General features: G+C 43.0%; 1 protein-coding gene and 1 long non-coding RNA gene across 2 annotated transcripts in view; one reads left to right on the forward strand and one right to left on the reverse strand.

Moving 5' to 3' along the window:
- LOC141272258 (uncharacterized) overlaps positions 1-2,289 on the forward strand; it is a 39,602-nt gene extending 37,313 nt beyond the window's left edge. The window contains exons 9-11 of the long non-coding RNA XR_012321996.1: positions 935-1,101; positions 1,270-1,347; positions 1,833-2,289. This is a non-coding gene — a long non-coding RNA (uncharacterized lncRNA). The remainder of the gene's footprint in view (positions 1-934; positions 1,102-1,269; positions 1,348-1,832) is intronic.
- Positions 2,290-2,797: 508 nt separating this feature from the next.
- LOC141271479 (transcription factor-like 5 protein) lies at positions 2,798-11,608 on the reverse strand. Its single transcript, XM_073681545.1, has 6 exons — positions 10,980-11,608; positions 9,415-9,586; positions 9,164-9,341; positions 6,977-7,181; positions 6,495-6,636; positions 2,798-5,102 (listed from the first exon to the last, which is right to left on the reverse strand). Exons 1-6 carry the CDS (start codon positions 11,606-11,608, stop codon positions 4,971-4,973), a joined length of 1,458 nt encoding a protein of 485 aa, XP_073537646.1. The 3' UTR covers positions 2,798-4,970.
- Between the last annotated feature and the right edge of the window lie 4,643 nt (positions 11,609-16,251).

The raw sequence follows: 16,251 nt of genomic DNA on the forward strand, positions 1-16,251 counted from the left end.
TGGACTCATCAGACCAAAGCACAGATTTCCACTGGTCTAATGTTCATTCCTTGTGTTCTTTAGCCCAAACAAGTCTCTTCTGCTTGTTGCCTGTCCTTAGCAGTGGTTTCCTAGCAGCTATTTTACCATGAATGCCTGCTGCACAAAGTCTCCTCTTAACAGTTGTTGTAGAGATGTGTCTGCTGCTAGAACTCTGTGTGGCATTGACCTGGTCTCTAATCTGAGCTGCTGTTAACCTGCGATTTATGAGGCTGGTGACTCGGATAAACTTATCCTCAGAAGCAGAGGTGAATCTTGGTCTTCCTTTCCTGGGGCGGTCCTCATGTGAGCCAGTTTCTTTGTAGCGCTTGATGGTTTTTGCAACTGCACTTGGGGACACTTTCAAAGTTTGCCCAATTTTTCGGACTGACTGACCTTCATTTCTTAAAGTAATGATGGCCACTCATTTTTCTTTACTTAGAATTTGTATTATGGTAAGAAAAAAGCAGCTAACAGTCTATTCAGTAGGACTATCAGTTGTGTATCTACCAGACTTCTGCACAACACAACTGATGGTCCCAACCCCATTTATAAGGCAAGAAATCCCACTTATTGAACCTGACACGGCACACCTGTGAAGTGAAAACCATTTCCGGTGACTACCTCTTGAAGCTCATCAAGAGAATGCCAAGAGTGTGCGAAGCAGTCATCAAAGCAAAAGGTGGCTACTTTGAAGAACCTAGAATATAATATATATTTTCAGTTGTTTCACACTTTTATGTGAAGTATATAATTCCACATGTGTTAATTCATAGTTTTGATGCCTTCAGTGTGAATGTACAATTTTCATAGTCATGAAAATACAATAAAGATGACCAGTGAAGGGTACAAGGTACATATAAGTCTCCATCTAAAGTTGATGTGTTCTACCTTTCTTTGCTCCATGTTTTTTCAGATCAAATTACACAGCTAGCAGCAAATCTAAGAAGACCTTTAGCTCCAGGATCGGTTGGTCGCCCAGGCCCTTCTAGAGCACCTGGACCTCAGGGTGCTCCTGGCCGTGTCAAGGTATTCGCGAACCTCAAGGATACCCTGGACCAACAGGAGCACGGGGTCCAAGAGGTAAGAGAAGGCTTCTGTCTACAAGAGCATAATAGTATTTGGTTTCCACAGTCTTCAATATTTATCAGGCAGAAAACTCGGACACAGGACAGTTATTACTAAGAACTCAAGGTTTTCTGAAATTAGAGAAGAGTAACACTTACTGACCGATGTTTTCTCATTTCCTAGGCAATTCACGTGAGAAAGGAGATAAAGGACAAGTTGGGCGAGGCATTGATGGACCACATGGTGATCAAGGAGAGACAGGTATAATCATTAACATAATGCACAATTTGTTAATTCAAGGGCTTAATTCATCAAAGCTTTTACGCCAGAATTCGGTTGTAAAAAGCTTTGATATGTAACAAAAGTTCGGTGCAATGCAAGGTTGCCCTAACAATTTTGGAGTTCTCACGCCATTTTCGCCCCATGGCAACAAAGTGGACGACCCTGGTGGAGGGACGGGGCGTGGCAACCCTCGCTTGTCAAATTATGAACAATGGCAGCGTTCCTTACACCACAAATCTTACTCCATTCCCTGACTGGAGTAAGATTTGTGGCGAGGCATACACGGAGGCGCATGCCCCTTGTCTGACGATCTTGATTCATTAATGAATCAGGATTATCTGACTCCAGAACGCCTCCTCATCAACACTGGCATGAACAACACCGGTCTTGATGAATAGGGGGCCCAAGTCTTTATTCTTTGCATAATAAGGTGATTTATAAATGGATCTTTGCTATATTTTCAGGTGCACAAAGAGTACCCGGAACAAGCAGAGAAGGGCGGGATGGTGCCCATGGTGAGCCTGGTTACCCTGGAAGAAATGGTGCTCAAAGAACTCCTGGAATATGTGACACATCCGCTTGCCAAAGTGCAGTCTCTGCAGGAAAATCTGGCTTCAAAAAGACGTAAACACCACAATGAACATACAGCAGGAACTGTGTATTTAATACAGCACTCTGCTGTATGAAAGACCTTCAAGAAGGTAAACCTTCACGAAAACCAAGAATGGAATTGTGTACAAGCTCCACCAAAACTGGAGAATATCTTAATTAAAGTATTCTAGACAATGATTTTTTATTTTAAAGCTCACTATTACCCTTTCTTACCCCTCTGAACCTCCCCTAGCCCCTTCCTCGTATTTCCTTTCGACCATGTTCCCTTGGCATGCTGGTCACCCTACTGGGACCAAGGAAACTCATCCCTCTTGCAGTCTCGCGTTGCAAGTGTACATAGAAAATTCCACAGGAGACCAAATGGTTCCACTTTTACATCTTGAAACCCTACTCTACCACTTGCAGTGTGACTGAGACATGTTGTTATCAACCCATCTCCGAGACCTAGACATGTAGTGTATTATGTGTTGTATAAAATGAAAAGTCAATTTTTTATATCATGTGCATTTGATGTCCTATTTTAGTGTACTGCCCTAACATATTGGACAAAATAAATGGCTGCAAACTTTGTGAATATCAGCAAATCAAAGACAATTAGTATTTATTTTGGTGACTTGTATGTACAATAAAGCCTATTGCTTCATCTGATGTAATGACTGAATAAAACCACTTTCACCACCTGTAAAAGAACTGGTCAAAACATTTGAAATTTATTAACAACCTTTTAAAAAGTAGATATTGTCTATCACATCAACAGGGATGGTTTAGTATATATAAAGATTTAATCACTATTGCTACTATTAATACCACTACTCGTCTATGCCTTTACAATGTGAACTATCTATCTATTTTAACAATATTCTTGGCAGAATTTTTAAAAGTTTACTACTCTTCTATTATAAGGGAGAGTATGGTACCCATGGCAGTTCCTGTTTTCCCTCTGTTCAACAGACTGTGAGCCAATTCAGCAATGTTTTTTGGAACTCACTGGATTTATCCCAATGTCCTAGAACAGAAGTTTCTAATCTGGTGCTTCAGATCTGGAGTACCAAAGGTTTGAGAACACTATACCAAAGGATTTCAATGACATTTTACTTCAATATGAATCAGTTTCTAAAGATGGTATGCGTAACATGCCCATAGCAGTTCCATATCTAGTGAACCAACAGCACCACAGACTGAAAATCCTTTAAACCTCTATCACATTTCTGTCATATAAACCAAGTATTAGTACTAATATCTTTTGAGACTAAACCCATTGTGCTATTACAATGGTTGATTGTGCTTGTACACTGCCTTTTGAGACCAGCTCATCAAAGACATATGTCAAGCTACTCAAAGGAAGGGAACAGTACACCCTCTAGATGAGATTGGTACCCACAAATAGATTGTGTTTGCCCATTTGAGCTAACATATATAGTGACTGACTTTACTATAGAACGACTATATGCCCATCTGTACAGAAGCGGGACAGTTAGGCAGGATGTCATAACACAAATAAAGCAAGGTCTGTGACTGTCCTGCTATATTGTACTGTGCAATCTCCAGAAAGCACTTGCCATTGCGCGTCATTAGACTAGCAGAACAATGCCTATCTTCTGATAAATACAGCTCTATATGACTTAACTAAAGGCTGCAAAGTAAATCTGCAACCAGTGGCTCTTGTTAAATTACAACTTCTAGCATGCATGTGACTATCAATGTATGCTGGGAATAGTGGTTTTTCAGTAGACCGTAAACCTCCTGTCACAGACCAACTGCTTTAAAACATGGTAAAGCCTGACCACCTGGATCTTTCCCATAAGTCAAGTGCAAGAATTTTACTGAATTTTGCTTAGACTTAAAGGGGTTGTCCACTAATGGACAACTCATCATTAATGGCTCCAGAGCGCTGCATACAATAAAAAAATGTATACTAACATCCCAGACTGGTGCCGCTCATTCGCTCTGGGCCCTGTGTCCCCTGCTGGTATTGTGACATTAAAAAAATATGCAATGCACACACTGTTGGGACCTGGCTCCACTTGCTGATTCCAGTGGTTGTTTCGTGAAGATTGGAGTCTCAGCTGTGTCTTGCAGTATTCTATAGGCGACGCAGCTGAGACTCTAGTCAGAATGTGACTGCACATGTGCATACATGCGGTCATGTTACTACTGCAGGAACCGGCAAGCGGAATCTTATCCTAAAGATGTGTGTATTACAAACCATTAGGATTTGGCAAGCTGCAGTGAAGATTTCACCAGGTGTGGACGACCCCATTAAAGCAAATAACTATACAGAAAAAAAGAGAAAAACTGCTCCTATATCTTACGCTACATCAACATTTCTTCCTAAAATCACACACAAACCTGGAAATGTCAGACCATAAGTAGTAAAATCCAATATTCTGATTGCTTAATTATCCTGAACACCTACACAGGTAAATGACAACTTGTCACGCTGCATTTTTCTAAGCCTGAATGTTATAAAAGTCTAGATCATCTGACACCACCCTATCTAAGGACCACATGAAGCAATGAATCCGGTGTAATGATGAGCTGTGGACTATCTCGCCTGTGAAGGGAAAAAGTCAGAAGCGGGAGGGAAGGATGAGCCCGCAGCTCTTGCATATCACTAATGAACTGTAAGTTTCACAAACCTACACGAGATGGCAGACCCCCTATACTAACATAGCTGAAAATGTCTCCCAGGTTGCGGGAAAAGCTGATAACCTTTATGGACATAGTAAAGAGTCCAAATAGTGTTTATCACCCAGATAGGACTGCAAGAAAACCAAGAAATAGTTGTATAGGATATGAAAAAGGAGTTTAGATCTCCAGCTCCAGGTTATGTTCTTGTAAAATTTGGTGGAAATAATTTATAATAATACGTGTAGTACATCACAGACTGAGTTGCATCAGTCTTTGGTAAAATGTCTTTTGCTCTCCTGTGTAGTCCAGGTAGTCCTATACAAAAGATGTCCTCCAGTGCTGAGCTCCGGTCACACAACCTACACCCTATAACTGACATCCTGGAAGGAGCTGCTCCCGGCTTCCTCCTGGACTATGCCACTTCTCGCTCCTTCTGATCTGGAAACTTTCAATCGCCTTCCTGTTCCCTCACGGTAAACAGCTTCAAACTCCTGAAATTCAAAATAAAGAACCATAACCATCATACACAGATAGTAATATATTAAAACTGCAGCTGTAGCAAGAAATTCTGCAAAACTCAATTTTTTTATTGCCAAACTATTCAAATTGTGGTAACATCTTCAAAAAACCCCACAGGGTAAAAACATGTGAGAGTCAAGTAATGATAGGGCAAGGTCAATGGCTGGGAATAAAGTTATATTGTGACCATATTTTAGTTCTAGCTGTAAAGTCCCTATTCACATTGGAGAAAAACTGTCCGATCGCACCCATCTAAAGGGCCCGTCACACTTAGCGACGGTGCAACGATCCCGACAACGATACGACCTGTCAGGGATCGTTGCTGCGTCGCTATGTGGTCGCTGGTGAGCTGTCAAACAGGCAGGCTCACCAACGATCAGGGGAGCAGCAACATCGTGGAAAGAATCTTTCCATGATATCCTGCTCCTGGTTACGAGCCTGCTGAAGCAGGAGCAGGCTGGTAACTATGGTAAACATCGGGTTACTAGGGGCACACGCGCACCTAGTAACCCGTTGTTTATCATGGTTACCACTCTGCTACAGTGAGCGGGAGGTTACCGCTCACTTTAGCAGGCTCGTAACCATGATAAACAACGGGTTACTAGGTGCGCGTGTGCCCCTAGTAACCCGATGTTTATCATGGTTACCAGCCTGATCGCTGCTCCCATTGGTCACACACGGCGATGTGTGCTGACCAGCGGGAGAGCAACAACCAAAAAATGGTCCAGGACACTTTGCAGCGATCAGTGACCTCACAGCAGGGGCCTGATCGTTGCAAAGTGTCACACATAGCGACATCGCTGGTGAGGTCGCTGTTGCGTCACCAAAACCGTGACACAGCAGCGATCTCGCTATGTGAGACGGGGGCTTAATGTGTATAGTGGTCTCCCAAAAATCCCATAACATTATCTGTGGTGGGAGATAAGGATCTGCCTGTTGGAATTTCAATGGCTGGACCATTCATTTGACAGGGAAATAAACCACTTACAGAAAAGTCTGGCAGAGGTGTTTGGCCCAGTTCCCATACATGGTCCAGTTGGGAGATACAGCTATCTGCTGACTCGTTAGTCTGACTAATGTGTGTGGCCAGCTTCAGTGTGAACACATCAAGTAGACATCTTCCATAATGAACAGCTGCAGAGGTGGATATATCATTGGTGGGATCTGTGCAGTCGCGCAAGGGCTCAAGAGGTAAAGGGACCACTTCAATCTCCAAAACAGCTTCTGCCAGTCACATTATTGGACTACAAAAGGCCCATATGTTGTTCCTGTACAGGAGCCCTCTTCGGTCTGTGTCTGCTCCTGTTTAGCTGAGTTATCACACCTCCCCATGGCAAAAACTGGAGTTGTCAGTGATGTCTGACCTTTTTCAAAGTGTCCCCGTGTTTCTCCTGAATATAGTTTAGGAAGGCTGTGGTCCACTGCAGTGTGGTCGCCTTATCAGTCTCCACTGTGCAAAATGGAACTAAATTGTTCAACTCATCACAGCATACCCTTATTCTGCGTCTGTGGAAACAGAAAGAAGATTATGAGGCACAGAAGCATTTGGGTCCTCAGAGTCTGGATGTGGTGACCATCTCTGTGCTACTATACTGTGTAGAATATGTTGGGAGTTGTCTTTTTTATGTTTAGACCCGAGATTAAAGAAGGAGCCATAATCAGACTGTAGTCCCCACATCGGCACATGCCTAGTGAAAATGTTCTCCTGCAGAACTGGCCTTTTCAGTGGGAAAGATTTCATAGCTCCTCTAATCTTATGCAATTTCGGGGAGGAGCCTTTTTTTCCGAAGACAAAGATATTAAAACTGTATTAGAGTATGTGATACAATAAATCCCACAGCTTCACCTGCGGTCTCTCTCCATGCGATTGTGTCTCTCTCTGCGTCGGGACAAGCCGATCAGCTTGCTATCAGACACCTGCTCTGCAGTATTTCCCTGGGTAGGTATCCAGGGCGTCCCTTGGGAAGTGTTTCTAATGTCATTCAGAACTCTCCGCTCCATATCGTTGCCCAATTGTTGTATGTGGCTTCTCTTCTTTATTGACTGCTTATCTGTAATGGAAGCTCAGTTATATAAAGGGTCTTGTCATTGCCAAAATTATCACAACGCGAAAACCTGAGCTTAAAACGTAACTCCGGGCAAATACTGAAATGTTAGTGTTTGGTTGTAATTATGGAGTTATATGCTTTCAAATAAGGCATACAAGGCATATAATGAGGGCTTATTGTGATCTTTGTATGCTTTCTTCTATGTATGCTGCCGCCTCCAAAGTTTCACTCTGAATGAGGTTCAAGTTCCACATCAAGACCTCAGCTGAAGCCTGCGCTGGTCATGGACACCCAACTCTGCTGTCACATGCAAAGTGGGAAGCCATAAAAAGGCTTTTCTGGTTGCACACTGACGAGCAAAAGGGTAACAATGTTTTGAACTTTTGACTTTCAGGCTCCATATCTCACCATCCACTACAGCTTTTAATGTGAGACTACCATCATTTTATAGACCTTCATCTTGGCTATCTCATACATAAATTTGACTTGCAACTATTTAGCATATGATTAGTTATGCAGATTCTTGTCACTGCATTGTTATGGTTTTGCTCCTGGTGGTGGAAAAGTCTCCTTGTAGACGACAAAATACAACTTGTTCTCACATTCCATAATAGCTCAGTGAGTTATTAGGTTGATGCCCAAGAGAAAGGTCAATGGTTCGAATTGAGGAGCAGTCATGAAGAAGATTTCCAAAGAAAGAGAAACAGTATCTTCCAACTCATCAATAGCGGTCTCTTGGCCAAGAAAATTGCCACACTGCATCATTTGACGCCATGACAGTTGGAAGAATGCAAAATGAAGTCCGTCCATCCATTCAAAAGCCAAGAAGTGGACGTCCAGGTAAAATATCGGAGTCAACAAGATGACTCAGCAGAAGGTCCATCAGTTCTGGAGCAACAAACACAGGAGTGGAAGTGACTCATAAGCTTCGTAATAGTGAGATCACTGAGGTCCATGAAAGCACAGTGCGATGCACGTTACACAAGTCTGGAATGGTGGCCCGAAAAAAGGTGAAGCGCCTCGACTTCAGTATCGTCATAAGAAGCATCGGCTCAAGTTTACAAAAAAGTATGAAAAGTGGACAGTAGAAGATTGGAAACGGGTGATTTGCAGCGATGAGACAAAAGTCAATAGACTAGACTCTGATGGGCGCAAATGGGTCTGGTAGAAACAAGGGAAAAAGTGGCTAATGGATCAAGAAATTGAAGGAACTGTGAAGTTCGGTGGAGGAAGCCTGAAGAGATAGGGTTGTTTCATAGCCAAAGGCGATGGATACTTGACCAGGATCGATGTCAGTCTCAATGCTGAGCTATATCTGAGTATCCTACAAGGTGAGTTACTTCATACACTGGAGTACTATGGGTATGAAAAGAACGACATAGTGTTCCAGCAGGACAACAACCCGAAGCATATGTCAAGATTGGCAAAGAAGTGGTTCAATGACAATGAAGTAGAGGTGCTGGATTGGCCCCCACAGTCCCCAGACCTCAACCCGATTGAACACTTGTGGATAGAGTTAAAGAAAAAACTGCATACATACTCAAGTGAGTCGAACAGTATGTACCAACTTTGGGAACACGTAGAAGAAACCTGGGATCAGATTTTGGTCGACACATGCTTGAATCTGATAGAGAGCATTCCCAGAAGGATTCAGGCAGTTTTGAAAGCCAAACCTAGTTTTACAAAATACTAAAAATTTAAATTTAGATTTTTAGGCGCAAAACAGTAACAATGCAGTGACATGACAAGAATCTGCATAACTAATCATATGCTAATTAGCTACAAGACAAATTTATATATGAGACAGCCAAGATGACTGTCTATAAAATGATGGTAGTCTTACGTTCAAAGCAGTAGTGGATGGTCAAATATGAAGTCTGAAAGTCAAAAGTTCAAAACATTGTTACCCTTTTTCTCATCAGAGTATATGATCCTCTGGTCATCACAGTTGCACCTAGTATTGATAGTCTGCTCAGAAATCTCACCTTCCATTTTAATTAAGACCTCCTCAGGAAACAGATTATGTTGAGATGCCATGGTTTGTTTTGCTGATTCAATGTCTTGCTGGTAACAGAAAGAAAAGTCTCGGGACAGAGAGATCTCCTGGTTCTTTGCGGCTTCCAGTAGGGGACAGGATGCCCCACAGTTCAGAGAGGAATTCGGCTGGAAAAAGAATATGTAGTCAGTGCACAGTTCGTGCTTCCCATGGCACTTACTGAAGAGGACTGAGGATCACCTGTGTAAGGTGGGGATCAGCGTTTCTCACAGGAGTTGTGTTCTGTAAGTTGAGGTTTGGATTTACCAACTGAAGTGTCGATAAGGCGGCTTTATTTTTCGCTAGGGTGGTCCATTTGCCTGGTTGTTGACTTCTTATGAGCTGTGAAGGGTGGCGGATAATGGTCACCAAACTGCAATGTAAGAATGGAGAAGCACAGTGCAGTGTATCTGCCGTCTTAGCTGTCATGGAAGTAAAATCTGTACAATTTGTCCAGGTACCTACACCATGAGCAACAAAATCCCAAGAAGAGAACTCCCAAGAGACACATAATAGAATGAAGTCTCTGTGTACCGTCCCATTTGGCGAGTTTGAATCTACACACAGCCGCCAATCAAAAAAAGCAGATCTTCAGTTGGGCCCCTGTGAATTATATTTTCTAACAATATAATGGTCTCTTTGTGGTAAAGTAGTTCACTGAGGCCCAACTAACCTTGTTCTACAAGCAAGTGCCAGGCAGCATATCATGTCTCAGCTTTCTGGTGACTTGTATGACATTAGGGCAAGGGGTCCCCAACTTGTAGCTCGAGAGCCACATGTGCCTCAAGGGCCCGTGATGTGTCGCTCGCGGCTGTTTGCCAGCTTAGTGCATTAGCACCAAGTGTAGCAAACAGCTATTAAGAGCAGATCTCTAGTTGGTGACTTTTGTGTGTAGCCCTGCACAGAAGAGCAGATCTGAATGGGGGTCAAATAGGAAACCCTGGAGCTTGGCATACTGCCTTGGTGTGATTTCAGTGGAAATGTTTTGGCTGTCATTATACTGGTATTAGGGGGCTCTAGGTGTCACTACTGTGAGTGGGGCAGGAGCTGGATGAGGCTTGCGACCCCCTCTCAGAGCTGAATGTGGCTTGCGACCCTCTCTCATAGCTGATTGTGGCTCTCAAGATCAGAAAGTTTGGGGACTTCTGCATTAGGGGATATTTCCCAAAGAAGCTAGTTGGATCCAACCAACTAGTTAGATCCAACTGAGCAATAGTAAGGCTTTGTTCACACATCATGTTTTTTTGGCGTCAATTTTCTGCAGCAAAACCTGATCTTCAAGGGCATTTTGTTCAGGATTTTTCCTGCAGTTTTGGTACTTTTTTGATACGTTTTTTGGTGCGTTTTTCACTGTCATACTGTCTCTTGTTATGCATGTACATAAAGTTCTGTGAAAAAAAAAAAGAACCCCATTGTATTTTGGCATAAAAAACGGTGATACAAATCTTGATGTGTTTTTTTCAGCGCTTTTTTCACCACCCATTACTTCCTATGGGTGAAAAAACGCTGAAAGAAGTGACATGCTCTATTTTCCAAAAAAAACCATGCCAGGCACAAAATCCTGAACAAAAAAAACCCCATGATGTGTGAACAGAGAATTCTGGTTTCTCATAGACTTTGCTGGTACTGCAAAACACAGCTGAAAATTTGCATAAAAACAGCATAAAAAAAACCCTGAAAAAAACATGATGTGTGAACATAGCCTTAGCCACAAAAATAAAAATCAGTCACAAAAAAGGTAAAAAAATATATAATAAAATACACACTTGTTTGCGGTGACACCGGATTCTGGTACCTCTGTACACCTGGGTACATCTGTCGGTAAACGGTTAAATATGTCCTCTAAACGAACACGAACTGCTGACTTCATTCTGGTTTCCGACAAGCATCCTAAATTCTCATTTTCCTTATTAAACTCAATGTCACTAGTCGGCTTTACTCGCTTTGGAACCGCCTCTAAGGAGTCACTAGTGTTATTGGGGTGTTTTTCCGTCATGTCACCATTAGGGGGAGGTAAGCTGTTATCACTGAGCATCATCATCCTCAGTTCCTGAAAGTTGAGGTGTACTAAGGCTTGGTTAGTATGCACAGTGTTATCAGGGGGCTGACATACCACTGGGCGGCCGGTCGATGGATACGGAGGAGCACTGGGCAAATTACTGGATGGAAGGAGATGGGGGCTCATCCTTGTCCCTGCATCCCCCTCATTGCTCTGAGAATCTACATGGGAACACAGGAGCTGCTGCAGTTGGGTATATTCCATTTCGGACAATGCGACCATATCAGCGGCAGCATTATATGGGGCTTCTATATTAACCACGTCCTCGCTGACACAGGAGGAAGATGCGGCGGGGCAGCTAGAAGCTGCAGTATGTGCTTGTGTCGGCCCAAACATAATATTGGGCAGAAATTGTTATAAAAACGCCAAACTATTATTGACCCGCAAGCACCCAAATCAGTAATCAGCCAGGGATAATAAGGAATAAAGGGAGATGGCTGAACCGAACAACAGGAAAACGTGACACAGTATAAACCGTCTTCAAGACAGCAACCACTTAACTCTATAAAGCCCGATCAGCAAATAATAATAGAGTCCAAGTAGATAAAAACCTGAGAAGACACTGTGGCAAGTAGAAAGCCCCAAAGACTCAAGGCTGCGGATTATCACCACATTATAGCATGAGAAGAGGAGCGCAAACTACAGGGAGGCGCAGGAGAATCCGCGGGGGCGGGGCAACAGCAACTGCTCTCAACCGCCGCAGTGACGTCATCGCATAAAAGGCGCAAACACCGCCCGTAGTCTGCCCGCCCGTCTGTAAACCCTGCTGCTCGGTCTGAGGGAGCGGCAGATGAAAATCGCACTTAAATGCTCCCGACACACTCTGACCGTGCGTGAGGTCGGAGCTGGGTGAAGCCGACGTCCGCCCACACTCACCTGACGTAGTGGCGTCAGCCCACGTGACTCAGCTACGCACGTCGCTCCTGGAGAAGAAGGGCGCCATCTTGTTGGTAGGCTCCGCTGATGTGACGGCGGCTTGTTGTCTCACTGACTAGGGCTGTCTCCTACTTATCTCTCTCTGACGTGGTGGATATCGGCAGAAGAGGCTGCAGTTTCTTCGCTGAGGCTGTAGGGGGCTCCCTCAAGTTTTACTTTCAATAGAAACCCAAGTTCTTAAAATAGTTTAGTGGCAAAAAAAAAACCACAGTAATAATGTTCCCTAGTTGGAAATTTCTTCCATTAATTTTCAAACTGCCCCTTACCTGTCCATAGGTTGTATCAGGTACTGCACCTGAGCCTTACTCACTGGAGAGCCTAGCTGCAATACCACGGCCAGCCTGTGGGTGGGAGCAGCGCTGTTGCAGGAAGGAAGCAGCCACAGTCAGTATTTGGTCAGTATTTTCCATCAGTATCTATAAGCCAAAACCAGGAGTGAACAAGTATAATAGAAACAAGTCACCACTTCTGTATTTATCACCCACTCCTGGTTTTGGCTACAAATACTGAGGTAAAATACTGACCAAATACTGAACGTGTGAACATGGCATTAGGCTACCTGTCGCACGTGCAAAGTTTCCTGAGTACCACAGCACAATACAAGTGAATGCAACCGCGAAAAGCAAGTCCAACCGCGTCAGGTTGCCGCAGAACCCTCAGGATCGCAATGCTACTCCAGTCACTTGTATACCTAGCAAGTATTGGCCATACGACAGGTGACGAGCCCAAAGTCGCCGTGTAGCCCCAGCCTAAGGCCGAGTTCAGACAACGTGCAAATCTCAAGCCAGTCACGTACACAGATTGCAGATCTGACTGACTCCCGAGTGCTCGTCCGAATATTGGACAAGTGCAGGAGCCGCCATTTATTTCCATGCAGTAGACTGGTCCATAAATCAGACCAAAGTAGTGCACACTGTGAATTTTTTCACACATACATGATAAGAATCAGTCATCTGGACAGAGTCCTTATGTCGTCTGTTCCTGTACTATGTGATATAAAATGGGATAGCACACCTGATTTATACACTAGCCCTAAGGGTATGTTCACACGCAGCGTTTTTTGTGCTTTTTACAGCATCAGCAAAAGCTATGAGATTTCAGAAATGTCATTCACACATTCTTGTTTTGTTTTTTTTTCCTGACCCCTACGGTGTTTTTGGCATGTGCAGCATGTCAATTCTTTCAGCATTATTTCATAGAAAACAATGACAACGTGCAAAAACACTAAAAACAAAACACAACAAACATCTTTGCAGCGTTTTTTGCTGCTTATTTGGTTACTAAAACTAACTTTATTAAACATGTACTGCAGACAAAGCACACGTAATACGCACGCAAACAAAAAAGCAGAAACGCCACAAAACCTGTGTTTTGAATGGAGCATTTTTACTGAAAAGAAAAGGCTTTGGGTGCAGAAAAAAAACACCGCGTATGAACATAGCCTAAATCTGACAAATACTGTGCTTTCACATTGTGTTTAGGCACCCGTTCAATGGCCCTATTGGGGCTTTTACGTCCAAACCCCCCCCGCAAAATAGAATTCGGACGTATGCGCAGACAGGGCCATAAACTATAATGGTGCCGACAAAGCAAATGTGCTCTCTGCTGTGCATCATTTTCGTGCGTGTACGCCTACTGGAGGAGGACACCCTGACGCAGTCTACTTCACGTATATGACCGCCTCCAGTAGGCATATACGCCTGAAAAAGATGCACGTCAGAGAGCACGTGCGGTCAGTCCGCACCATTAAAGTCTATGACCCCCATCTGCGCATACATCGGAATCCCGTTTTGCAAGGGGGGGGGGGAGGTTCAGATGTAAGCCTCGATGGGGCCTCTGAACGGTTGCCAACCCTTACCCAATTGGTTTTGATCTGGGTGATTTATAGGCACTCATACACTCTCAAAAGTTGTTGGCTGAACGCTCATTCAATACTGACCCCCTATTTCTTTAAACTCCCCATTCACATATAGGTTCGAAGGATGTAGACTGGTTGCGCTATTAATTCCTTTAAAAAAAATGGACAAATTTATTTTTTTGGGTTTTCATTTTTTTTCCTACTCGCCTTCCAGAAAGCAGATTTTTATTTTATTTTTTTCTATTGACATACGGTTTGTTGTTTACAGATCAAGTTGTAGTTTTGATCAACACTGTTCATTTTACCACTATAATGTACTGAAAAATGGACAAAAAAATTCCAAGTGGTGTGGAATTGGAAAAAACAAACAAACAAAGAATCAGTAATTTTGATATTTTGTTTTTACCACGTTAAGTTCACTTTGCAGTAAAATGACCTGGTAATTTTGGTCTATGGATCAGTATGGTTATGGCAAAATCACATTTACATAGTAATGCAAAAAAATTACTTAAAAGAAAAAAAATAGAGTTATAGGAGGACTATTTTTGTTGAGTGAGCAGTTTTACTGTGCACATCAGCTATAAATTTACAGCGGAGGTTTTTAAGATTTTAATGGAAATAATCAAAAATAGTTAATAAATAACATTTCCCACATGTCTACTTTGCATCAGCACAATTTTGGAACCAATTTTTTTTCCGTTAGGAAGTTATAAGGGTTAAAAGTTGACCAGCGATTTCTCATTTTTCCAACAAAATTTACAAAACCATTTTTTTAGGGACCACATCACATTTGAAGTCACTTTAAAGGGGCCTTTATGACAGAATATACCCAAAAGTGACACCATTCTAAAAAATGAACCCCTCAAGGTGCTGAAAACACATTCAAGAAGTTAATTAACCCTTCCGGTTCTTCACAGAAATTTTTGGAATGTGGAAGAAAAAAAATGAACATTTAACTTTTTTCACAAAAATGTTACTTTAGACCTTTTATTTTTGCAACAGTAACAGGAAAAAATAGACCCCAAAATTTGTTGTGCAATTTCTCCTAAGCACACCAGTACCCCATATGTGAGGGAAAACCACTGTTTGGGTGCACAGCAGGGTTTGGAAGGGAAGGAGCGCCATTTGACTTTTAAATGTAAAGTTTGCTTGAATAATTAGCGGACGCCATATTGCGTTTGGGGAGCCCCTGATGTGTCTAAATAGTGGAAACCCCCCACAAGTAACACCTTTTGGAAACTAGTCCCCTCAGGGAACTTATCTAGATGTGTAGTGAGCACTTTGAACCCCCAGGTGCTTCACAGAAGTTTATAACATTCAGCCGTAAAAATAAAATTTTCACATTTTTCCCACAAAAAATGTTTTTCAGCCCCCAATTTTGCATTTTCATAAGGGTAACAGGAGAAATTTCACCCTGCAATTTGTTTTGCAATTTCTCCTGAGTAAGCAGATACCCCATATGTGGGGGAAAACCACTGTTTGGGCACACGGCAGGGTTCAGAAGGGAAGGAGCACTGTGTGACTTTTTGAACGCAAAATTGGCTGGACGTGAGCTTATGCCATGTCGCTTTTGGAGAGCCCCTGATGCGTCTAAACAGTGGAAACCCCCCACAAGTGACCCTATTTTGGAAACTAGACCCCTCAAGGATTTTATCAAGGGGTATAGTGAACATTTTGAACCCAGAGGTACAGCACAGAATTTGAAAACAGGTCATCATATTGAATAAGTTGTCATTAGTCTTGAGCGCAAGTGCTCACTACTTGCGTTTGGGTACTCGGGTATGCACCAAGTATCGCGGTTGCTCGAGTGACATGCTCGAGTTCCCACCCCGCACGTTTCACGATTGTTAGACACCCAAAAAAAAAAACATGCGGGGATTTCCCCTGCATGGCAGGCAATCTCCGCGTGTTTTTTTTTGGCTGAAACATATGGGGTCGGAGATTCCAGCATGTCACTCGAGCAACCGCGATACTCGGTGCACACCCGAGCACCCGATGCAAACGCAAGTAGCGCGCACTTCCGCTCAACACTAGTCGCCATATTGTCAGCATTTTTTTTTCTTTAGTTTTGAAAAAAATCACAACCCTAAAATAAACCTAACCACCACCCGAGCTCAACTCTAACCATAGCACAACCCTAACCGTAGCACAACCCTAACCGTAGCACAACCCTAACCCTAGCACA

Source organism: Phyllobates terribilis, unplaced genomic scaffold, assembly GCF_046119375.1.
Source record: "Phyllobates terribilis strain yellow unplaced genomic scaffold, ASM4611937v1 Scaffold_5__5_contigs__length_657084704, whole genome shotgun sequence".
Classification (NCBI taxonomy): Eukaryota; Metazoa; Chordata; class Amphibia; order Anura; family Dendrobatidae; genus Phyllobates; species Phyllobates terribilis.

Coding starts and splice junctions, on each gene's coding strand:
- LOC141271479 (XM_073681545.1), bottom strand. CDS start 11,608: ATGTTTGGGCCGACACAAGCACATACTGCAGCTTCTAGCTGCCCCGCC. Junction 9,587..10,979: donor TCCGGTGTCACCGCAAACAA/GTGTGTATTTTA, acceptor CTTACATTGCAG/TTTGGTGACCATTATCCGCC. Junction 6,637..6,976: donor CGCATGGAGAGAGACCGCAG/GTGAAGCTGTGG, acceptor CTGTTTCCACAG/ACGCAGAATAAGGGTATGCT.